The 27,330-nt window shown below is 27.5% G+C and overlaps 2 protein-coding genes across 3 annotated transcripts in view; one reads left to right on the top strand and one right to left on the bottom strand.

Annotated features, from left to right (window-relative positions):
• Positions 1-13,394, bottom strand: part of LOC100215715 (beta-secretase 1) — a 32,443-nt gene extending 19,049 nt beyond the window's left edge. Inside the window, exons 1-4 of the mRNA XM_065788629.1 lie at positions 13,025-13,394; positions 12,626-12,714; positions 3,585-3,801; positions 2,075-2,206 (exon numbers count right to left, since the gene is read on the bottom strand). Coding sequence (XP_065644701.1) covers positions 2,075-2,206; positions 3,585-3,801; positions 12,626-12,714; positions 13,025-13,234 — 648 coding nt within the window. The 5' untranslated portion in view covers positions 13,235-13,394. The remainder of the gene's footprint in view (positions 1-2,074; positions 2,207-3,584; positions 3,802-12,625; positions 12,715-13,024) is intronic.
• A 9,904-nt stretch (positions 13,395-23,298) lies between these two features.
• LOC100213305 (diacylglycerol kinase eta) overlaps positions 23,299-27,330 on the top strand; it is a 113,538-nt gene continuing 109,506 nt past the window's right edge. For both annotated transcript variants that reach the window (XM_065788633.1, XM_065788631.1), the window contains exon 1: positions 23,299-23,476. In XM_065788633.1, coding sequence (XP_065644705.1) covers positions 23,474-23,476 — 3 coding nt within the window. In that variant the 5' untranslated portion in view covers positions 23,299-23,473. The remainder of the gene's footprint in view (positions 23,477-27,330) is intronic.

The raw sequence follows: 27,330 nt of genomic DNA, 5'->3' as shown, positions 1-27,330 counted from the left end.
TATATAAATATATATATATACACACACATATATATATGTATATTTATACAAATACACACATATATATATTTATACACATGATATATATATATCATGTATATATATATAGATATGACATATATATATACATATATATATATATATATATATATATATATATATATATATATATATATATATATATACATATACATATATATAGATGATATGATGTATATACATATATATATATATATATATATATATATATATATATATATATATATATATATATATATATATATATATCTATATATATATATGTATGTATATATATATATGTGCATATATATAGTTCTATAGATTGTTGCATTTGGGAGTACGGAAGGAAAAAAATGATTCTTATGCCAACAAATACGTCACTTTTAGTTACTTTTGACTTTCGTCCAACATTAGCGTGTTGTCAGAAAGTTAAAGCCATTAACTTAATTACAAATTAATTGTTTTTTAAAAAAACCGCAAAAATGCAAATTTAATTGACCAGAATGTTTTTAAAAACATTCTGAATGTTTTTAAAATATTCTGAATATTTTTATCAATGTTACCAATGTTTATATTTTTTTTAATAAAATATTTCTGTTTTTATTTTTTTTAATAAAATATTTTTATTATTAATTTTCTTATTGTAAATCATGCATGGAGTGTTGCTACATCGACTATCTTATAGTCTGACTTGCAACAAAGTGCTGCTGCATTGTCTGACAAATAGCCTGACTCGCAATGGAGTGCTGCTATATCGACTGACAAATAGGCTGAATGTATGTATATATATATATATATATATATATATATATATATATATATATATATATATATATATATATATATAGATAGAAGGTATTTCTGTATTTTGTTGACACAAAAAAAAATTAAAATGCAAGACCTGAATTTTTTTTTTAATTATTTGATAGACTGCCTGCCCCAACCAAACCCTCAGTCGATGTAGCAGCAATCCGTTGCGAATCAGGCTATAAGATAGTCGATGTAGCAGCATTCCGTTGCAAGTCAGGCTATTTGTCAGTCGATGTAGCAGCACTCCGTTGCGAGTCAGGCTATTTGTCAGTCAATGTAGCAGCACTCTGTGCATGATTTACAGTAAGAAAAATAATAATAAAAATATCTTATTAAAAATAATAAAAATAAAAATATTTTATTAAAAAAATAAAAATAAAAACATTGTTTACATTGATAAAAACATTCAGAATGTTTTTAAAAACATAAAACTGGTCAACATAAAACACTGGTCAATTAAATTTGTGTTTTTAAAAAATTTTATTATAATTCGGATGATAAAACTATATAGCTTAGGAATAAGACAAAAATATCATAAAATTTTTAAGTTTTATGAGATTTTTTTATGACAATTTTAGAAGATCTCCCAAACACAGATAAAAGAGCTAAAACAATAATTTAATCTATAACATTAACCTACATAAAAAAAATAAAAATAAAAACATTGTTTACATTGATAATAAAGGATATATAATGGTTATTACAACAATTTTATTTATTATTATAATACATCATCCATGTCTTATTGTCTCATATTGTCCCCTACCCAGTTCATGGTTTAAATAACTAAAATTAATTCTCGATTTTTTCAACGTTTCATACAATTGCATATAATACAAAGTAACTCTGTGATGTAAGAACTTTTTTTAAATTTGTTACTTTAAAAGGAACAAAAAACTTTGAAGTAATTATCTTTAATTATAGTTATTTTATACTTTTAACATGGACTTTAAGGTTACCATGATTACAATGTCATAGCCTTTTAAAACACAATATTTTATACCTAAAGAGTTTAATCTAAAGCAGAACATAAAGCAAATTAAAAAAAAGTAGCCATAACTAAAGTATTAAATTTTTATATTATTTATTTGAAACAAAAATATAAATTATAAGGTTTATAAAATTTTTTGTCTATTTTTTAATTTTTTGTCTATTTACCAGCAATCAGCAAATTTTTAATAGACATTATAAACCCAAATTGAAACAAATTATAAACACAAATTAAAAAATTAAAAAAAATTACCATTGTTCCAGCAACAGTTGGTTCAGATGAAGGATCTAGTTCTGAAGTGCTGCACAACTGCATAGAAAAGGTATCTTCAACAACATCAGAAATGACAAATTGATCAAACAATGGTGTAACACTGCTGTCTGGCTGTGTAAAAAGTGCTTTTAGTGAGCATTGCATAATTTTATATATTTATTTTTTTATATAAAAATTCATTAAATTGATCACCAGAGAAAATTTACAAACTTCATAACTTTTTTTTAATTAAATTTACATATTAACTTTGCTGGTAGTCATCACTACCAACAATCAACATCCCAAAAGAACTCTGAATTCAAAGCAACAAAATTTTGAACCCAGCTATCAATTTTGAACCCAGAGTCTTTATGTACAACACCGATAAGGGACTCCAGACTAAAAAACAATAGGCTCTATGTCATAAAATCCCATGAATTTTTTTCTTAATATAATTCATAAGTCTCCTAACATTAAACTTCTGGAAACCTGAGAACAAAAATAGTGGTTTAAAGCCATATTACTTTTTTGGGACTCTGCACCCCTTTCAACATCATTACCACTATTTAACATATAAATAAACCTAGTCAACTGATGTATTGCATTTTGAAAATCCAAACCAAACAAAGCTTTTATAATGCACCTTATCAACCTAACATAATAATCTAACTTATCTGAATGCAAGGGTTAAAGTAAAATAATCAAAGAGATGCCATTGGACTAGTAAATAGAGCACCCTCCTTTCTAACCTTACTTTTCCTGTGAAACATTTATTGTGTTACTACAAGTCATATCCATCTTCTTTTTCCTTTTTTCTTGTATTTAACCCACAGCACAGTTATCACACAATAAGACCTTAATCTCTATTTAAGCTCAGCTAAAAAATAATACAGCTTATGTGAACCTATTTAATTATTAGTTGCAAAAATTTCTTTTTCCTTTCTATGTACATTTTATATACCTGCTTAAAAAACTTTTTAGCTCAATCACTCCATTATTTTTTTTTTTTTTTTGTAATAATATTTGTTCCATTATAAATGTATAAATATACACTTTTTAGGGATTTTTTCTATTATTTACTTATAACTTTTATGGATGGGTCAATGGGTATTTTCTATATGATTATATATGATTTCTAATGAAGAGTCTACTAGGATAACGAGCATCAGTTAATTCTTCAAAAACTTTCATGAAAACATAACAAAAATCTGTCAATAATTCTATTTTTAAATTTGAACTCTTTACCTTTCTCAATCAAAATCATAAATTTTTCACCAATGATTCCACAATAACCTCATATAAAAATAAACTAAAACTATTATTTAATATTAAAGTATTATTCCACTTAGAAAAAACAACTTTAAATCAAAACAGACCAATTCTCTAGTGATCAATATTTATTTTTAACAATGTACTAGAAAAAAACAATTTAAACCAAGTTACCAAGAAAAAAACAGTTTAAACCAAGTTAAAAAAAAAACTTTACTAGTTACAAAGAAAAAAACCACACTTTAGATAGACGTGCGTATCCAAGACCAAGTATTCCTTCCCAATTAGATCCATTTATAAAAAAATTTTCTGAACTATGAATGGCTGCAATATTAACTCGAACAGTTGCATTTGGTGCATCAATAAATCGTATAAGATCGCTTCCCAACTTTCCTTCCCAATTTCCTTGTGTATAAGGGACTGCTACTGCTCGATTTAAGTCTGTAAATGTTGAAGACCTCAAGTATATAAAAAAAACAGATTAAACTAAATAAATATATATATTTACAATACATATGCATGCATACATTTATACATAAATAAATAAATACATATACATACACATGTATGTATGTGTGTATGTATGTAAATAAATACATATACACACATGTATGTATGTGTGTATGTATGTATATGCATTTATTGTATGTATATGTATGCATGTCATACATGCATTTATAAATAAATACATACATACATACATTAAACTAAAATTTTAATGAAAACTTTTTTTTTGGACTGCATTCATTTTTAATGAGAAAGGTATGTTTTGATTTATTAGTATTCCAATTCTACATTTACTATAGTAGGGTAAGTAAATGTTATTTTTAATATTGATTTTTGGTTACAGTGACTTTTTTAGTTTTTATTGATTGAAGAATCAAAACATCAAAAATTACAATTGAAAATTTAATAAATAAATCAAAAATTTGGGCAAAGAATTTTTTCATGATTGGTTATTCCAAAATCTTTCTGACTTTTCCATTGATCCCATTGCAACCATTAATATTGCAAATGTTTAATCCTCAGCTACAATATCTACAATACAGTCATTACAGACAACAAAAAGTAGTTTATCTCTCAATGTTTCACTTTCTTTAATTGTAAAATCTTCTTATGAAGGCAGTGTTGCCCCTCCAGTAGAAAGTGAACCATCAACCTCAGCTTTTAGTGAAAATGTATCAAATAAAAAACATATCAAGATTTGAGGCTTATAAAAAAAACAACTAAAAAAGTAGATTGTCTCAATTATCTTCACAGTAAGCTCACTATTTTAGTAAACACTGAAGCAAGATAACAGAAGTAAAATTAAAATTAAACACTTATTAAAAATTTTCATGCAAAGTGTTTGAAGAAAAGAAGAGATTATAAAAGCTTTAAGAGTTGAGGTTAAGAACAAATTAAACACATATTATTATAGTAAAAAAAGTAGATTGTCTAATAGTCGCAATCTTACTGCTATAAAAAAGATAATAAAAATTAACAAGATAAAAGTATAGAAACAAAACTCTCAATTATAATGCTGTTATCAGAACAAATAAAAATGTTATTACTAGCTTAGAAAATGATATGACCCAGACTCCTCATTTTAGTACTATTGAGCTAATGGCTAACAAGGTTGGCAGTATCGATGATCTGCAAGTAGTAGAATGGTCCATCAGTTATAATCATCTAACTCTTGGGTCTGATACAAAAATGCAAGAAGACATTCATACCAACAGCATTCCTTTAACATCAAAAAATAAATGCCAGGTTATTACTATTAACCAATTAACGGGTGGTACAACTGTTGATTATGCAAACCATATATGTAATGAAGAGGTTCATGCTGCTTTAGCTTATTCAAACTTTCACTTGCAACTCTTTTATGAATGTTGCCGTTTAATCATCTTAAATATATTGAACAAAATATATTTGAGATGATCAAACCACATATTCAACTTACTCAGATAGAGTTTTGGTTAACCATCTTTCAATCAGAAAAATTGGTTAGACCTGGCGTAAAAATCTGAACATGCTGAACCGCCATTTGCCATCTCGACACAATTGCTATTTCAAGATAACACTTTAAAAGACAATTTTTAGCTTACATTCACATAGTAATTATTTTTAAAAATGATCATTATATAGTTTTATTCCTGAAATTTAGTATCTTAACCATCAATTAAAAGCCAACACACAAATTAATGTAAATACTGTTTAACATTGTTTTTTTGTAGTTGAATTTTTTAAGTTGAAGGGGGTCATCCACCCCACCCTTAGCAAAAATGTATACTGATGCATCTTGTATTTATTTTGCAGTTATTTTTTCTGAAGGTTCTACGTACTTATATAATGATATAGATATAAAATCAGTTTTTAAAAAAATGCCCATGTTGGGATAGGGATTTATCATACTGCATTAAAAACAAAGCTTGTTCTACCAAAAATCAAAATATTTTGATATTGAAAAACATAATTTTAAAATTTGCTTAAGTTATTTCAGAAATATAAACAAAACAGATTTTTTTGTAATTTGATTCTATAATCATTTCATTCTTAAGGGGCTGTCTATCAATTACATTAACAATTTTATGACAACTTTTACCTCCCCTTCCCCTTTTCAACAACTTGTCAAACTTTCAGAGCTCCCCTCCCCCCCCCCTTTCCCCTACTCTCTCTTTATAAAATTACGTCAACATTTAATCATCCCTCCTCCTTGAGTTTACAACTTTAAGAAAAAGCGATTAAAAGTGAAATGTTTAGAAAAAAAAATTTAATTCAACTTTTAACTTATGAACCTTTTTTAAAATATATTTAACAACATAAAATTACAAAGGCTTGCTCTAAACAAAAAGTAAATAGAAGTAAAAGTGATTGCTACATGCAACACTCTTGGTTTAAACTTTTTCCAGTGCATGATAGAAGGTAAAATAATTAAATTCATGCAACCTATCAAAGAATTGCAAGTTGATATTATGTCAATAATAAAAAAATTGCTCAAATTATGGAATTTAAAGAACATGTATGTTCTTTTTCAGAAAAATGTATTCTGAAATTCTTACTGTGATAAAGAAATTGTAACTATTGAAATTTTGACAAGATCTTCAAGATCTTCTTTCACACAACAAGTTTATATTTTTAAGTTGTTATATTACAATTAATATTTGCAAACTTAATATATATATATATATATATATATATATATATATATATATATATATATATATATATATATATATATATATATATAATTAATCATCTGTAAATTATAAAATATATATTTTTTGCTTGGTTAACGGTAACATTTGGGTAATTTGGGATAATGGGTAGCATTTGATAATGCTACCCAGGTAGTAAGCAACAGGTGGTTACCTGTGTACCTGTCGATAGCCCTAGCCCTAGATAATGTTAAATATTTTTCATAAATTATGAACAGTGCAGAGTCACAATCCATAATGTACCAATCCTTCTAATTTTAACTTTAGACCTAATCCAATTTCACATTGAAAGCAAACTATTTCTAGTATAACAAAATAATGCATTTGATAATTTGTATAAACCAAGAGAAAAAAACAAAAACAATCTTTTAAGACTCAAACCAAAGGAAAAAAACGAAGGCAATCTTTTAAGAGTCAAAGTTTGCAATTTATAAAAATTTTCTAGTTTTTAAAGAGCTACTAACATCTCATTTTCAATATTATAACAGTATTTGTGCATGGAGCTGAAGAGCCACATTTTACCATCAAAATTTTAACATCAAATTTGGCTTGCAAGCAGCAGGTTGCTGACCCCTGGTATAAACATTTAAGTAATATAACCAAGAGGTTGATGAATTTTTTGAAACACTTCATACAATCTACAAAAACGCAGATGTATTGGACAAACCAAAAAATGTTTTTAACTGTGACGAAATTGGGTTCGATTGTGATCAAGGTTCAAAAGCAGTCTTAATTAGAAAAAAAGACCATTTATTATTGGTGGAAATATGAAAAAGTTGACTACACTGTCAATAATTGCTGCAATGCCAATGATGACTATTTGCCACTTTTTTTTGTCTACAAAACAAAACATTTTTGGGCTCAACTGGGGTATTGGTGGACCTCCTGGTATGTGCTTCACTGTCTCCTTCTAGTTGGATGGAGGAGAATCAGTTTATACAAAGGATAAAATTTATGCTCATTCCTTTTAAAAATGCAAATTACGAAGGCCGACTAGTTTTAGTAGTTGATGGTCACTTAAGTTAGTTTCTATGGCAGCGATTCAACTATGTTAAGAGAATGACATGAAACTAACCATTTTACCATCCAACTTGTCAAGTTAAAAATGTTTGGCAATTTTTAACAACACTAAATAGAAACTGATTCTAAAAACATTGATAAGCTGACGTTTCCTCTCTTGCTGTCGAAATTACATTCATCAGAGCAAGCTATCAAAAGATCACATGCAGTCAGTGGTTTTGAAAATACAGGTATAAATAAAAACGCAGTTGATAGAAAAAAAAACAAGCTTTCAGAGCTTGCAATCCAGCAGCACCAATACCACCACCAACAACATCATCAATGTCTTCAGAATTAGCACCAGCAACTTTATCAACATTTTTACAAATAGTATCAGGAACTCCATCAACAGCATCTCAAATACAATCGTTCCTCAATTAATTTGAGAAGAAATACTATTGGGGAGCCAAGTAATTGAAAAGAATCTCAAAAGATACCTGAAATTAAGAAATTGAAATCAAAAGCCTAAAAAGCGAGTCAAAGTTGTAGTCAAAAGTAAATTTGTCACAAAATGATTGATTCTTGAACAAACGAAGGCAGAAAAAGAATACTCAGAAGCCAAAAAGCAAGCCAAAAACTAAAACCAACGATTGAAGCAAAGAAAAGTGACACTTGACAGTTAAAAAGATGAAGAAGTTGACCACAGCAATAAGAAAAAATACAGCAAAGCTAACTGTCAAAGCTATTCAATAGCACAATAACTGATTAGCAAAACCTTTAGTTGCAATGTGAGAAAATACCTTGTCGAAAATAGGTTTGTGAAAAATGTTGACCCAAAAAAAATACAGTAGAATTTTATTGCTCAGTAAAATCTAGAAAACAATTTTGAAAACAAATTTGAAAAAAGTTTTTAAACAATTATATATAACATAGTTTTTAACACTTATGTGTTATAGTTAGTGAACTAAAAATTTTTTTTTTTAATTTGCATGGTATTAATATTCTTTTTTTAGTTAACTAAAAAATTTTTTTCCCAATTATTTTTTTGCTCATTGATTGATTGTTTTTTGATGATTTATTCTTTCACACACTTATTTCATTTTATTGCTTTTATTTAACTGATTGTAGATGTGCTTTAAAAATGTTAAAAAAATGCTATTTAAATAAAAAATTTGTGAATAATTAAGGTGGTGAAATTACCCCAACTTAGATTTTATTGGGGTAACATTGCCATCTCTATGTTTTTTCTCTTCCTATTATTGAAAAAATTTCTTTTTTTCTTGAATTTTTAATCGTTGACTTAGTCAGTGATTCTTGCTCTAGAAAAGAATACTGATATACTTTAGTTCTTTTATCACTTTACTATTTTTTTCTTTTGCTTTTTTTAATTTTGTTTTTTCGAATTGTGCTTTTGTTATTCAACCATTATTATTTTTATGTGAAAGTTTTAATATTGTTCTTCACTTGTATTTCTTTATGTTGGTATTTTCATTTATTAAGTATTTTTTTGTTTCTTTATAGATGAATTAAAAAAAAAACTTTCATTTATTAAGTATTGTTTTATTTCTTTATAGATGAATTTAAAAAAAAAACTATTAAGAAAGTTAAAACTTGCTTATGGTACCTATTAAATTGATAAAAGATTATTTTTAATATTCTTTGTAGATACCTGCTTTGTTATTATCCTCTAATTAATTTCCCTTTTGATAGATAAGAAAGTGATAAACACTTGTTTATGTATCAAACCCAACACTTGATCAACAGCATTCACTTGATGTCAAAGATACAAGATAAGGTTTAAAGGCGCTTAAGGAGACTCAAAAGAATTCGTTAATTTTTTAGATCAAATCTAACTACAACAATGTATCACTTTTATTAGAACTAATAAATTAGCAAAATGTTAAAGTTTACACACTTTTGTGAAAGATGTTTTACAAATAATTAAAGAGTGCAAATCTAATCTAGGCTCTATGTTTGACAAATTGACATATTTTTTGGAAAATCCTCTATTCCCAAATATTTTAAGACTAGTAATAAATTCAAGCTTTATTGATAAGCAGCTTATAAACATGATTTCTGTTTGCCTTATTGCAATAGAAGATGTTTTAAATATTGTGTAAGAGATATTTCACTATTACTATTACAGAGACATTTAAAGAAGAGACCTTAAAACCATAAATGCACAATATAGATAGTGGTGAGATATGTTTCCAGCATGGAAGGTCACCTAATGCAACACTTTGTAATATATATACCAAAACAAGATCAGGCTTTGAATTGTTATTTGCGCGATATTAAGGTTACATTTAGTTCATTAATTTAAACTATTTAACATTTTGGGTAGGTTTTGGGTTGTTAAATTTTAAAAACATAGTTTAAATACAATTGTTTATTTCAAATTATTTTTAAATCATCAAATCAAAAAAATTCCTTATATTCAGCTAAGTTAACCTCGGCTTTCGTTAGGTACCTAACCAAGGCTGAGGGAGTAAAAACGTCAACTTTTTTTTGTTAGCTCTGAAACACAATCCTTGACAAACAAGGACGCTGCACGTAAAACAAGTAGAGCGAGCACACTACCAGAGTTGTGGTAGGGATCGAAGTTTGAACTTTTCGCTACGCATTTTTGCTGTAACTCTGCATGTGACTGTAACTATTTATGCGACATTCATTTTTACCTTTATGTGTAGAATTCAATTTTAACGTTATTTCATGTTAGCAATGTTAACTCTTCTAAAAAAAACTCCGTTAAGCGAGTCTTTACTTTCATCAAATAAGTCTCATTATCAACTTCATCATAACTTTTTGATACTTATGGATTCTAGTTTCCGTGAGCTGTTTATTATGGCGCAATTTTCAATTCATTTTTACCACGCTTTTCCGGTTTTCTATAATGACTTTATACTTAATTAATAAACAGAAGTGTATGATTTTATGAGGCGAATACATTTTAAAAATCATGCTTTAACATATATTTTACCAATATGTATAAATTCACAAATAAAAGGTGTTGATTTTTTGCCACAACTGGTAATTAGCTTTCCAAATCTAGTAAACTCTTTATGTTTCGTCTTTTTAAATCTTTTTTATCTGTATTTTATCATTTTGTTTAAGAAAAAAAAGAAACATAAACAAATCAATTATAAACTCATTCATATATGTAATAAAAAAAGACGCATTTACAGTCTTCTCTGTTTGACGAGCGCTTTCGCGCTCTTGCAGTTTTGCGCTCGCCCACACGCCCGCCAATACTAAAGCTGGCGCTTTTTTAAGCGCTCGCCAAAAAATTTCAAGCGTATTTTTAAATTGAAATAAATCTTTTTTCTTAATCAAATTCTAATTAAAGAGGTACAAAAAACAAATATTTTTTAAAATTGCTCACGCTAGACAATCAATTACTGTCCGGTCAGCGCTTTTTCGTGCGCTGGCGGAAAATTTCAAACGGAGAAGATTGCATTTATTATTGCTTTTTTTTTTAATTTCTTTTTTAAATTTTAATGCAAACAGCAATAAATTTTCTTTCAGAGTTTTCGATATTCATTAATGAAACAATTATTGAACATTTTTTAGTAATTACTGTGAATGCTTTGTTTGAATTTAACAATTAAATAAGCCATTAAACTTTTTGTTAAAGAAAATTGCATTTGCATAAGCACAAAATATAGAAGTTCGTACTACATTTGTACGTACCAAATACATATATCGAACTTAATAGTTTGTTAGCGACCATTCATTGAAAAAACTCCATTAAAAAAGTTAAAAGTAAAAATAAAGATGTATTTACGGACTTAAATAAATTTAACTTAGACGTAATTTTGAATAAAAATTGTTTTTAATTATTTAGTTTAAAAAATGTTTAAGCATTTTTAGCTCTAGCCGTAAACCTGTGATCCATGTGTGGCTATAATGCATAAACCACTAAAACCTTACTAAATAAAAACAAACGCCACACTATACTTGTGCCTCAAAGTTTTGCTTAGGCCACGTGTGGAAAGCATATGTCATCATATATAAACCACACATCTTTATAAGATGAAGTCAGTGAGATCCATGTATGACTGTAATACTTATACCGCTCAAAATTAGACTAAAAAAGAACGCCACACTATATTCGTGGTGGATCCAGACCATCTGAAAGGAAGCAAGGAGGGGAAGAGGCATTTTTTTTTTGATTTAATGATTTGTAAGCAGGCAAACCCTCAAATCATAAAATTTTTTGAATAAATTATTTAAGTATATTAGTCTTACACTATCTTAAACTATGTAATATAAAATTACGTCATATATTGAAATAAAATTTTAATAAAATTTCTTATCATCTTTAAACTTTTTTCCTGTCCGAATGTTGGTCTCTAAATAAGAACCTGTGCGTAAGTTGCATCAAAGGAACCATTATTTTTTATTGTCATTCGGTGTATTTATAAATCAGTTCTAATATACGCGACTTATACACATACCTTTTTTCAGTGTATTCCAATTCGTAAATATTGCATTATCTACGCACACAATAAGTAGTCCGAAGTGAACATTTTCTGGTGATATTAAAAAAATAATTTTAGAAATAAAAAACCTCAAACTCTAAATGCAGTTTAAAAAAACGCAGCAAAATATTTGGCAAGTTCTACTGGAATGCATGTTACCACTAGCAAAATGATCCTGACTTTTTACTTAGAGAGAAGTCTTCTTATGATATTACGGTAAATGTACAACTTTTTAATCCTTACTTTTCCTTACTGTGAATGGTTTGTTATAATATCTTGACCCCACCAAAATGTTGCTAATTAATGGCTGTCCCACCCCAACGGTCTAAAAAGCAAAAATTTAACTTAAAAAATCTATCATAATAATTGTTTCAATAATTTCCATATTCCAGTCCTAACATTTTAGCTATTGAAATGATGTCAATGAGCTAGTAATAAAATAGTTTAATAAAAATAATATAAACGCGTGAAATGTTTAAATAAGGGTTCGCACAATAACAACTTTACCTGGAGATAATTACCTAATAAAAACATTAATAATAATAACCAACATAAAAATACAAAAGATTTTTTTACTTACAAAATTACTATTAACTACTAACCTATCAGGATGAAAGTAGACTGGTAAATAAGGGTGTGGTGTAGCTGCCACTGCGAAATTACTACTTCCTGTATCTACCAGAACATTAATCTATATATAAAAATAATATCAAATGCTAAAAAAATATATGTTTTTTTTATATATAATGCTAATTGTTTGTTTAAATCAAATTTTTAAGTTCAAAACAGTCTTAGTAACTGGTCTAAATACTTTCATGAATATATTCATTTTTTTGCAGTTAAATTTTTTTTTAACGTAACACTATCTTAGAAAACACTTTTACTGCACTGTACTAGAAACAAACAGCGTGCTTGAATAGTTGTGTACAGTGAGCAGTATTGAGTGGGAAAGAGAAAGGGTGTCACAATTTCAAAACATTAAAAAAATAATAATTTCTTACTCTTTGCGGCGGAGTTCCTATTTCTAATGCTATATAATAACCTTGTCCAGGCCTTCCTTTTAAATTCTCAGTGTTTTGGTTCCCTCCCTTAACAGTTCTAGCATTTCTTCGTAAAGCTACCGAAACGCTTTTTTCTTTAGAATCACATGGTCCAAATAATATTATCAAAGTATACAAGAAAAAAATCCATTTTATAGAAGTTATCATCATCTATTTATATAGTTAGTGATGAAGATTCCTATTGTCCAAAAATCTTCCAGTAATAATTTTGACGTCATTGTTTCGGTAAGAAAGTCATGGTCAAAGTTTCTTGCTTTAATATTAGGTTTATAATTAAAACGCCTAATCAATATAAAGAATTCAAAAACTTGAGATTTTAAAACTTTTGAATAGCAAAGCGACGCTCAAGCGCGCGTTTACTCAAAATGCTGAAGTGGAGTTTGGAAGTGTATTTTATTAAAAAAATGCGGCAAACACGCAAACAACCTAAAAAAGTAGTTTTCAAATATTGTCCGTTAACGGTTGTTTTATTGGTCAAGTATAAAAAGATTTTATATATCTGATAGATAAAAGTCAGCAACACGGCGTTCCTATTTAAGTGTTGACAGGGGGCAAGATGTCAAACGGTTTGAAAAAATGCTTAAATTTCCGTCACTGTCTAAATAGAGCTATATCAAGTAGAGACATAATATTATTATGCGTCATTATGTATAAAAATAACTTTAATATAACTAAAAAAAAATTTGGGAAAAGCAGATTAATAGAAAATTACTCAAAACTTTAAAAAAGCTTAATTTTGGATTACTGCACACTACTTCGAACACCAATATATCATGAACTTTAGTTTATAAATCAAGTTGGATAAATGAAAAATGTTTTGTTAAATATTAGGTTATAAGTTAAAGAAGGTTTTATGACAAATACTGTTTTATTAATAATAAGTTCATACAAGTTTTAAAACAACAACAAAATAAAGCAAATTATGTCAAATAAAATATTGTGACTCGTACAGAGGCGGTTCTAGGAATAGATTAAGGGAGGCAAAATCTTAAAAGCTGCCGACTGTTTTCTAAAAAAGTAAGTATAAGTTAGTAATTGCACTATTAGTCACGTTTAACAAGATTTTTGTATCTGATAGATAAGATATCAGTAATACGGCGTTCCTGTTTTATGTCTAGACAGGGGAAAAGATTACATGAACACTAGGTAAGATGTCAATCGATTTAAAAAAATACCTATATCTCAGTCACTGTCTAAATAAAGCTATATCAAATAAAGACACAGTATTATTATGTGTCATTATGCATAAAAAAAACTTTAATTAAAGATAAAAATAGATTGAGAAAAGAACATTAATAGAAGATTAATCAAAACTATAAAAAAAAGCTTAACTTTGGATTACTGTAAGCTACTCCAAACATCAAAATATCTTTTTATTTTAAATATTTTAGTTTATAAATCAAGTTGGATAAATGAAAAAGTGTTTTTTTAAATTTATTTATAATTTATAAAGTAAGTTATACATTTTTTTTATTGGTTAAGTTTTAAGACAACAATAAAATAAATCAACTTAAGTCAAACAAAAAATTGAGATTCATAAAATAATTAAGATTAAGTTAAACGACATTACAAATAAATATTAATTTAAGATGTTACAAATAAATATCAATTTACCATATTACAGGAATTGAACATATTATTTTAACTGTCGACCATTTTTAAAAGATAAATTGTTGTATTTGTAAAAGTTCTTTCTTAAATTGCTTTTTGCTATTCTACCCTGCCAATCAAGAACACTCTAAGTGCAAAAATTGAATTAATTTTAGATGTTTAGTATGATTCATTTAGGTGTTGAGTATGATTCATAATAAGATTTTTTAGGTGATAAGTATAATTCATAATAAAATTTTTCGATCCGAACCGTATGAGAGTTAAAAAGTTCTGGAGTTGTTCCTTTTACCCTTACATGAAACAATCTGGCAGGGGCGCGCTGGAAATAGGAAAGTAGAAATTGCATACTGCCCTGTAGTCTCCATATAATTCAACTGTATAAACTTTTCTTAAAAAGAGGACTGTCAACCTGTTAATTATAACTCGATATAGATTGGCAACAAACCAAGCAGTTAGGTTAGTGCCATTTATGAGTGTCATATCGTAGATAAGTCTCACTAATCTGGAGACAAAGAATAAGGTTTTCCACAATGGTTAGAAACTTGATAACCGTATCTGAACTAATATGAATGAGATAAGTAGACTTAGTGTGGTTTTTGGTGACTATCCGTTGTTTATCCCTGATCGTATTACTGCGTTATCACTTTCCTCAAAGGCATATGTAATATAGGCTTTTAGCAAAAGTTATTATTGCTTCTGTTTCGTTTATATTACACTTTTCAGTAGGTCTTTATTTGATAGAAACCGTTTTCAAAATATTAAAAACTGAAATTTTATTTTTTGATACATGTAAGATGGTTCTAAACTTTATATGGTCGTAATATTTGAAAGTCAAAAATATATTTTGATGAAATCTATTTATAAATCATCATTCTTTTTAAGGCAATCTGATTGATTTTTCGAAATTTTCTTAACTCAGAAATTATTAGAAACGTTTTTTAAGGGTGTTTTTGTTCCAGTTCTTAAAACACTAAAAATACCAAAATTGGTGTATACTACAAATCAAAATTTGTTTATTTAGAGGCTAAAAAGATTAGCGATTTTTTAGTGTCAGAAATAATGAAAGAATGTAACAAACAGGTCACACTATATTATCTTTGAGATTCTAGACATAAAGCAAACTTCAAATATTTACATGTTTATGCATGTGTCAAACAAGGATGATTTTTCCCCATGCCCATAACGTATTTGTTTCTTATAATTTTATTTATTGAAAGTTTTAACCTGCATGATATTTATATTTAAATTTATTTTTTTGTTTTCTACTTTTCCATTTAGGTCAAAATTGAAATATTTAATGTATTAGGCACCCTATACTTTTTAATTATTTAAAATTTAAGTAAAATTTAAAATGAGACTTTTCTCAGAGGAAAGTCTTATTTGATGAAAGTCTTATTTTCTCAGAGGAAAGTCTTATTTGATGAAAGTCTTATTTTCTCAGAGGAAAGTCTTATTTGATGAAAGTCTTATTTTCTCAGAGGAAAGAAATTTGATGAAAGAGAGCAAAATAAACATTTGATGAAATAAAAGAAATCCAGTTATCCAGTTTGTTCCTAAAACTGGATAGCAACTCTTTTTGCATCACAAAATTCCTAAACTTTTAAAAATCCTTACATATTTGATTATTGAAAATAAAGTTACATTGTGATTATTAAGAAACTTGTATTTTTTACCTTGGTTTAGCTAAAGTTCTTTATTGCCTTATAGGACAATGATTTTTTAATTAATTTACACAGCCTGTGTCACATGTCTTAAAGAAAAGGTAAAAAATAAATTCTGGCTTTCTGGCCTAAAATATGGTTATTACGGCCGGAACTGGAATGACCAAAAAGTCACAAATTCCGACCGGAATTCAAAAAAAATAATTTTTGAACGCTGAGAAATTATACTATGAAACACAAAGTTTATCGATGAATATAAGTCTAATTGAGAATGGTACAAAAAAAATTTAATCAACTTGTTGCTCTCACATTTGGAGCAGGGGGAAAAAATTTCAAGGATTTTTTGTTTCCAGGCTCCAATCATTGCAATTTTTTGACCCATTGGGATTGGATAACCAAGGAACCAAATGTAAATCTAAAGTAAAAATGTCGCATAAAAAGTTTTTTATTTCCGGCAAAAAAAGAATTTTTTTCATTTTTTTTTCTTCTATGTTTGAAATAGAGGTTATTTTATTTACTAGTTTTATTTGATTTTCTAAGTGTGAATCTGTATCAGTTTCAACTACGTTAGTTGGCACTTATACAGATTCACACTTATGTCATTGTTTTTAATTTTTTTTAGTCAATTCACACACATGCCATATTATGATTTGCACTTATGACAGTTCGAAGTTATGCCAATTCGCACTTATGCTAATATTCGCACATATGCAAACTCGCTGTTATGAAAGTACTCAGTGTAATCAGTGTTCGATTCACGGTGAAAGTGATATTTTTATTTAAAAAAAAAAACGTTAATTCAACGTTAAAACAACCTAAATAACGACGTAACTTAACTTTGTTCTAAAGTTGTTGTATCTTAATGATCGCTATTCATACTCAAACGATTTTCTCCAGTTTGTTTCTTAGTTCAGTTCAAAGTCTTATTGCTATTTCAAAATCAAATAATTCTTGTTCATTCTATTCAGCTTTTGGATCAGGTAGTTATCTGATTTAAGAGGGAACCAAACTTTAAGCCAGGAACCTTTTATTTTTCTTAGTATGCACAATCCCGTTCAATACACCTTTGATATTTCCTGTATTTTTTTACTGAGCAAGCAAGTATATAATAACTTTTTGATGTTTTAGGAAGCATAAACTGATTAAAAGCTACGTGTTTTAAAATATTCAATTTAGTTGGCAGTTAATCAACTGCCATCTAAATTTTGATATTTAATAGTTAATTAACAAAAGTTCAGGTCAAGTTTGCTCCTCTACAACCAGTGACGTCACTGTGTACAACGCTAAATATTTTTAAACTCAATATTTAAAAATCAAAAAATGTAGGTAACAAATTTGTTACCTGATATCGTTGGTTTGACTTTCTTAATAATAAAATGTTTTATTTTCATTTTTCTATTTTGTTTTACTTTACCTTTTTTCAACAGTTTCTAACTATTATTTGCACTTGTAACTATCAACTTTTTTCTATATTTCCATTATAATCTAAGAAATATTTTAATAACTATTTTGTAAGATTGGCATTTACATCTTTACAAAAAGAAATGGCATTCACTTCTTTGCAAGTATGGGATAAAATTGTTTACTACAGAATTTCACAAAGTACATGAATGTTAAATTACAATAGTCAGCTTTTTATTTTAAAACGATTTAAGAATTTCTTTCTAAAAACGACTTTTAAACGGATTAAAATAAAACTTGTTTATAAAGCAAAAAAATTGCAATTAGGCAAACAAATCAAACAAAAGTCCACTTTAATTTAAGTGACTTGTTTAACGTTATGTGAAAGTTTGTTTTTTATGTTAAACACGTGTTACATTTTTTTTTTGTGTGTGCATATTTTTTTCTTTTTTTAAGTCTTCTTTAATTTGAGCAACAATTATAAAAAATCAAAACATTCTGAATGATATAAAACAATCTGAAAAAATACGGACCATTATGAGCACATTAACAAAAAAATTTAAATATTTAGATTTACCTTGCACTCAAAGAATCATTACTTGGGCACTATTCCGGGCATTTATAAGGGTATTTTGACGCTTGAGCACAAGGTAAATCTTAATATTTGTTGAATCTTATTTCTTAATCGTTTATTTTTTTTGTATGCCTCAATTTGGCTTCATGTGTATCTGCGTTTTAAAAATTCGATTTTTTTAAACACCCCTAAAAAACAGCCACAAATAGTCATAAAGACTAATGTAGCGTTCATTATTGACTAACAAGTTTGGGTACCAATATATTCTCAGGCGTGGAGTTGGCGATGGCTGAATATGAACTCGTATTGATTATGAACTCTATCGAATATGATCTCGTATCGCACAACAGGCAAGGATTGACAACTGAGCTAATTAGTCACAAAAAATTGGAGTTTAACCCTTTCACGAGTTAAAAACAGCTATATGACTGCGCGTAAAATAACGATCTATGATCATGATCAATTAAAAGGGTATAGAATGAAAATTACTAGTCAGAATTTTACAAATAAAACCTTGTTTTTTTTGTCAAAGAATTGGCTTTCAGAAAATTAAAAAACTTAAAAAATTTTTATATAATTTTAGTAACGTGATCAAAATATATAATGTTGAAATTAACAAAAATATATAGCTTCTTTATGTAACCTTAAACAAATAAAGAAGAAATACATAAGCATATCGTTTTTGATATTAAATATCTATCAGTGAAAAAATATCAAGAATCTCATTTTAACAGTATATTTTTTTATCTATTTGTGTCATTTTTTAAAATTGATTTTTGAGCGATCAATAAATGCAATTAACAAACGGTTTGAAGCATTAACTTAAGAGACTATTCAAATTTCAAAGATAAGTTTAAAGTTTTCCCCAATTGCTATAGATAATTTGAAATACTCAAAATTGTTTATGAACCGCCATGCGGGTCACTCGTCATTTAAAAACAAATTTTATGAACCGCCATACGGGTCACTCGTCACGAAAGGGTTAAAAAAATTAGGGTTAGCAGAAATTTTTAATATTGTTTCATCCTATTTTTGAATTTCAAGGTTTTTTGATTTTATATTAAATGTTTGATATTTTCTAACATTTATTTTAATAAACCTCGTAAACTGTTAATTGTTTACTTAAAGAGTTAATAGAAACAGTACTTAAATTAACAGTTATTTGTTTAAATAAGTAAATTGTAAATCAACTGCTTAATTTAATTGTTAAATTAAACTAATTAAAACAGTTACGTTTTAAATATTATTTAATAAGTATTAATTTTAAAATAAATAAAAACAATAAACTGACTTTTAACACTATTGTAAACAACATTTGTAAAGCCGCATTCAAAGTTCAGAGTTTTTATTTGAATGATATTTTTTAAGTTTAAAAAAAAAAAGTTCTCTCAAACATTTAAAGTTCTTTAAGGTGGCACACAACTGAAAAAAAGCAAGTTTTTTGAAAAAAATCAATTTTTAGATTTTTGGGTATTTTGATTCTATAACCATTCCTTGAACATATAAAAAAAAAATTAGTCTCAAAAATGATATAAAAGTTGATTTAATATCATTTTAGTAGATGACACTTGAAAATAAATTCCCTAACAACGCCTTAGCAACCATCAGTCATAGGAGTTTTTCTGAATTCAAAACAGTAAAACACCATCACAAACTTGGTTTTAATTTGTTATACGCAGACTCTTGTTAGTTTTCAGTTTTAAAAGTCATAATTCAAAATTTTATTTACGAACAAGACTGTTTTTAATCTGTTAATGTTAGTCTTTTATACTGTAACTTTTTTCTCATTTTATACCAAATAATTTAAAAATTGATTTCAATTTAGTTGGAATAAAGTTGTTTTTAAATGAATAAACAAGGAAATAAAACTAAACAAAATTTATCAAGAAGGATAAAACGAAAATGGAATGGTGTTGTTGGAAATAAAAAATCATCTTCTTCTTACATCTTATCATCGACGATGACATCGTCCACAACTCAAGCAGCAAGTAGCTGTTCTAGTGAAAGGAAAATCAAACCCAACTACTCGAATACATTTGATTCTGGAAAAGATAACTATTTTGTTTTTATTAATTTTTCAATTCTTAAAGAACTTATAGCTAAAACTGCATGCAACAACTGCTTTCAGCCATTACTTTTAACAGATGTTGATTCCAGTAGAAAAGGATTTGCACATTTGTTTCAATTAAAATGTGAACACTGTGATTATGTTAAAAGATTTAATTCATCAAACAAATCAATAAATGCTAAATTTGATGCAGTAACAGCTAACTCACCATATGATGTTAATATTCGTGCAATAATAGCTTTTCGAGAAGTAGGCAGTGGTTATGGAGCTATAAAAACATTTTCATCTTGCATGAACTTAAAATGTATATCTGAAAATGGATTTCAAAAATTAAACAAAACTATTATGGTAGCTTATAAAAGTGCTTATAAAAGTATGTTATTAGCGACTAAGGACTCTAAAAAAGTTGACATTGCTCAGGATATACCATGTGTAAGAGTTTCAATTGATGGTACATGGCAGAAACGCGGTCACAATTCATTGCACGGTGTAGTTACTGCGATTTCTGGGGATAAATGCATTGATATTGAAGTTTTGTCTAAGTACTGCATGGGCTGTAAAATGTGGAACAGTAAAAAAGGAACTCCAGAATATCAGTGTTGGATAATTGATCATCAATGTGAAATAAATCACAAATCTTCGTCTGGAAGTATGGAGTCTGCAGGAGCAGTAACAATTTTTAATCGCTCGGTTAAAAAAAATAATCTAATTTATAAAGAGTTTCTAGGTGATGGAGACACTTCTTCATTCAAAGATGTCAAAAACTCAAACCCTTACCAGGATTTTGACATCACTCCAATAAAACTTGAATGTGTAGGTCATGTGCAAAAAAGATTGGGTACACGACTTAGAAATTTAGTCAAAGCACACAAAGGCACTAAAACACCTTTATCAGGTAGAGGTAACCTAACAGAAAAATGTATAAATTCTATGCAAAACTATTATGGCATGGCCATTCGTCAAAATGTCAACAACTTGTATGCTATGAAAAAGGCAGTTTATGCTATTTTATTTCATTTTACCAACTTTGAAAACCAGCAAATGCAACATCAGTTTTGCCCAAGAGGATTGGCAAGTTGGTGCAAATATTGGGCTCTAAATAATACAAATTACAAATCAAAATCATGTATACCTATCTGGATTAAGAATCTTATTTTACCAATCATCAAGGATCTTCAGGCTGATGATCTTCTAATTAAATGTTTGCATGGAACGACGCAAAATGCCAATGAAGCATTAAATTCTATTATATGGTCTCGCGTACCAAAGCACACATTTGTTAGTAAGTCTACAATTGAAATGGGAACATACTCAGCAGTGCTGCATTATAATGATGGTGCTAATGGTGTATTAGAAGTTTTAAAATACTTTGGCTTGAGTGGAATTGTTACATTAGCTTCGTCAAGTAAAGTTGACAAAACCAGAATTCGACATATGAAGTCAAAGTCAACGGATGAAAGTAAAATGCAGAGAAAAAAAATAAGAGCAGTTAAAAAAGGTTTCATAGACGATCAGCAAATAAAAGAAACAACTGATAGTTACATCTCTGGTGGATTTTGATAATTTTTATGTTGTTATATATTTTTTTCTTATTTTTGCTTTTTTCTCAATATGTATTTTTTTAAACTTTGAAACACATTTTCTCATTAACAAAACAGAATTACATAATACAATTTTCAGGATTTGTTTATCATAATATAATACTTCATTTAACCCTCAGAATTTTCATAAAAAGTTATAGAAAGTGAAATATTGATGTTTATAGTGCTGAATTTATTGATATTTCATATATATATTAGGTGATTTTGTTAGAAATGCAATATTTCATGAAATAATTTAAATTATAAAAATTCCCACGGTCAAACAGGGTGAAATATGATTAGGAAGCTATGTTCAAAATTTTAGTTTCAGTAGTTGAGGCAAAATTAAGTTATTAGGTTTTGAAGATTTACTAAAAACACATGTTTTACAACCCATTTTTGGCCATTATGGATAATAAAATTAATTTAAAAAAAAAATTATCTGTTTTTTATTTTATTTTAATATAAAATAATTGTCATTAAAAAAAAAAAAATCAAAATTTTGATTATTTACAAAAAAACTTGTTTTCAGTTGTGTGCCACCTTAATAACTCAAGTATTTCTACGTTAATTATGTAATATTATTTACATTTCAAAATGACTACGAATACAGCTTTAATATTTCGTCAATCTTTTATTAAAATTGTACCAATATTTGTGTAAGTTAGCGCATGGACCAAATGTACTACATTAAATCTGAACAACAAATTGTTCTTTATTCATTTAATTTACTCTTTTTCTTCTATTGACTGAACAATAAAAAATAAAATCTAATTAACAGTCATTAAAGTGTAATCAAAGCAGTAGTACACCAGCTAGCTTCACAATTAAGAGGTTTGCGGTTCAATTCTACCCAATGTTTCTGGAAGTACATTTGCTTAATCTGGTTTGCCGCGCAACGACCTTGTTTAAAAAGTGCATGTTTTAAAGTTTAGAGTTGAGAGTGTTGCAAATAAAATGAAATAAATGTTAAAAAAAAGTAAGTAGCCTTCGACTTTGACTGTAGTGATCCTTTTAAAGCTTGGCGAGATGAATCAAAATCCTATACTATATCACTGGTATATAATTTAATATTTGTGATATAAGTCATATGATTAAGTCGGACTAGTTTAGTTTTATCTTGATGTGAAGCCAGAAACTAATTTGCTCTCCCCTAATAACTCTTATTCCCGTCTAACACCATTAAATGTTGATATCAACAATTTTATTGCTTACTTTGCAACAAGTAAAATAATGAAATCACGGTTCATTCTATGGCATTTAAATTGATAATAGGATTACACGTTTGTCAAACAAAAGTTCATTAAATATAATCTAATAATAATAATGGATTATTGCATAAATGTTAGCTTTTGAAATCTATTTACCACCATCGGCAGAGTAAAAAAAGAATGTCGTTTGCAAAAATTTACAAATAAAAAATAAGAACTTTTAAAAATTTGAACAACATTATTTTATTTGAAAAACTGTTTAATAATAACACTTTATCAGTGTATGGTAAGTTTATATGTTAATGCGCTTTTATAATTTTGTTCCACTTTTAGTATATTAGTCATGTTTTTTGCATGTTTTTGTTCTACTTTTGGTATAATAGCCATGTTTTTTGTTAGTCTTTTTACAACATAATTAGTTTCTAACAAATCAGAAAAACACATATTTATATAAATATATTTATTCTCTATTAATCTGCTTTGAACTTTTCAAAAAATATTATTGTACCGCCAAATACTTTCGCAAATGTTGAATTAAGGATTTAAAGCAAAACTGCACAGAAAATATGCAAAAATCCTTAAAAAAAAGCAAAACTGCCCGTCGGAAAACAAAACTTTTTAAATTTGCCCGTCGGAAAACAAAACTTTTTAAATTTGCCCGTCGGAAAACAAAACTTTTAAAATCTGCCCGTCGGAAAACAAAACTTTTTAAATTTGCTTATTATTAACAAGCTTGTTTATCATTAGCGACTTTGAAATTTTTCTTATACCAATAAATTAAGTCTTTAACTTTTATTAGAATTACTTGTGAAAAGAATAATGGTCTAAGTTGTATATTCTAAAACACTATTAACATACTCTAACAGCCCTTTCTACTCCTTGGTTATGATAAGGAAAGTTTGAAGTAATTTTTGATTTTAAATGATCTAACACAAATGTTAAGGTAGGATAGGGGTAAGGGTAAATTTTAATTGTCTCTTCAATTAAAAATATGTTTTTTTAGATTAAAAGCCAACACTTTGGAGCAAAAAAATGATCTGATTGCACAATATAATGCACAACATTAAAATAAATTTCTTACAGCAATTTTAATAGCAGCTGCTTTCTGACTTTTTTTTAATCATTGTCAACAGTTGCGTTCAATAAAGTATTCTCTGGGTCACAAACAAATTTACTTAGGGTAGCAGACTGAGCCTTTAGCACTTTAAATTTTTTATTTTAGCAACACTTTGGATCATAAAATCAAGATTTAATGAACCATGCATTCCTATTTTTTCTTAATATCAGGCCATGGTTTAGTACAAACTGTTAAAACGCAATTAACAAAAAGAATAATATTTTTAGTTAAATTTTCTTTCATACATACATAACATAAAATAACACAACTCTATAGGTTTGTGATCACGCCATCTGACGAGAATTGATGTGTTATACTCTACATTAGCTTCTAAAGTCTCCATAAGCAAAAAAAAAAAAAAAAATTCGATCCTTGTTTAGCTTGTTAACTTCTTTTTGTTTTTAAAACGCGGTGTCTTTTTTCAATATTTTTCCTGCAATTGATTTTTTGTCCTGAATTTTCTTTTTTATATATACTCCCTGTCTTTTTTTTTTTTTTGAATTTAGGTGCTCCAAGAAGACCTAATGGTCTTGTCACAGAGCACCGCGGAAGTGCATTTAACCAGGAAGTTCACGCCTCCTTCTTTACCGTGACGCAAAAATATGTCCAGAGCTCATTTTGGGCCTGGATCTCCTGCTTCAAGCGCTCTAACCACTGCGCCACGGCTGCCTATCTAAAGAGCAAATTAAGAAAATTTTAAGTTGATAATTAGTTAACTTGTCTTCCAATGAGCATTTTCAGGTTAGGAGATTTTAAAACATTTTTTAGTCGTTTTAAATAACCTAAAAAAGTCTGAAGAAAAAAAACTAAATTGTAAACAAAGTGTGGACAATGAAACAGTGATGGATCCAATAAAGGAGTGATGAGGGTATATATCTCCCCCCCACCCTACCAGAATTAAATTTTTTGATTTAAAGGCTTCTTTTTTAAACTAAAGATGTTTTTTTTTAGGTTTGCATTAATATCTGCCGCCCCCTCTCTCACCAAAAAATTCTGGATCCGTCACTGCCGTGAAATAAAAATGCTTTTTTATTTCACGAGTTTATTTTAAAGAGTGTGTTACATTAGAGTTTACTTTAGAGAGTGTGTACATCCAATATATGAACAAATAGTGCAAATGCATATTAACCAAAATTAAAAACTGTAAAAGTTTGGGTATTGCATTATTGGGTATCCAACAGCAACAATCTGCCGTAGTTTGAGAATAATAATAAATGTTGCGTAACAGCGGCATTCCATCTTGGAAACATTTTGAGGGCATAGAAAGATATACAGATTTTTAAGAAGTTCAATATTAACAAAAAGATTTAAAGTTAAAAGATTATTTTTCATTATTTAAAGTTTTTTAAATATCAACATGTATAACATCTTTAGTTAGAACTAAAGATGTCCATGGTAAACTAAGTAATGTTCTAAAATGGAAAAGAGAATTTTATAGTAAATTGAGTATGGTATCAATAGAAATGATGTTGTAAAATTACACTGGCTGCTTTTCAAACTATAAAAACTTGTATAAAAAATATTAAAGCTATTTCACGGGTTCGCCCAGAAAATTCCATTAATTAAAAGAAACATTGTAAAAAGTCATTGTAATGGTTGTCATTGTAAGTCTTATCAAGTAATTATCAAATATTAAGTTGTATCAATGCAATTAAACAACTGCTATGTATTATTATTATTAGTAATTACAAAATATGTTTATTTGGTTAATAGTTACAATATATTAGTTATTAAATACATATTACAACTAACATTTATAATTATCAGTATTCAACATCAAGAGCACGTCTTATTGATAATCGGAGTAAATAATAACAAATCTTTCAAAATACTTTTCCGGACCATCAGTACCATTAGGGAAATTTTCAGAAATTTGTATATTTGTAAACGTTTCTAATATTTATGAAGGCAATAATGCAAGGGCGGATGGTTTTTTTAACTTTATAATGTGTTTATGGTCTAAATAAATAATAATAAAAATAACCAACCAAATATAACCCCAAAACATGCTGAAGTCTTTTTTATTTTTTTATTTTTTTTTATTAAATGTTGCGTAATTTTTGCTTTGTTTGGTTAATAAACCTCCAAATTTGATTAAGGCCATTTTGACTTGTAAGTAAAATTAAAAATGTAAAACGTTTTGATCAGAAAATGAAACAATTCTGTTTAAACAATTAAGTTGACAAAGTTCACAAATGGAGATTTGTTTTAAGTAGGTGTTTATATTAAGTACACATGATTCATCTGTAAAAAAATTTATGCCATAATTTAAAATACAAATAGTAAAAATACAAACTACAAACTAATAGTTAATTCTTTTCCTGTAATTCTCTTTTTGCTTGTAAAATATCTATTATGTAGAAACTATTAAATAATTGTTTAAGGTAAGTTTATTCAAAGTTAATTCAAAAATGTCTAAAGTTAAAACTTAAGTTGAAACCGTACAACTAGAGAAAAAGTATTAACGGAATATTACACTATTTTAATATTATTCTTTATATACTTTTTTAAAACTTAGAGCGTATACAATACATACACAAACAACATAGTTAAAAAAAACATAAAATAAAATCCAAACTGGAAACGATTTAAAGCAAACAAAATGTGAAGAATTTTAGAAATAAAGACAACCCTACTTGTTGATTGTCAAACAAAGACATCTTTTGAGTTCAAATAACGTATGTGTGTAAAAATGTCAAACTATTTTATATTATTGATTATTACATATTATTGGAAAGAGGCTAAAATTAGTATTATTATTAGTGAAAATTTCTTAACAAAATAACAGTTCTACAAAAAGTTATGGATATTTAAGAAACAAAATTTTATGCAAGGATTGCTTAAAAAAATAGCGAGCAATTTTAAAATGTCAGCTTCGGCTAACGGTAGTTTTTTTTATGGAACTTTGTTGTTATTTGCGCAATATTTTCCTTTATTTACAATATTTTAACTTAGGTACATATTCTGCAACAAAAAATTAGGTGTCTGCTTCATAATCTTTTTTAATGAAATTTGGCATGAAC

Source organism: Hydra vulgaris, chromosome 01, assembly GCF_038396675.1.
Source record: "Hydra vulgaris chromosome 01, alternate assembly HydraT2T_AEP".
Taxonomy (NCBI): domain Eukaryota; kingdom Metazoa; phylum Cnidaria; class Hydrozoa; order Anthoathecata; family Hydridae; genus Hydra; species Hydra vulgaris.
Note: the sequence above shows the minus strand (reverse complement) of the source record. Positions and strands in the feature narration are given on the sequence as shown.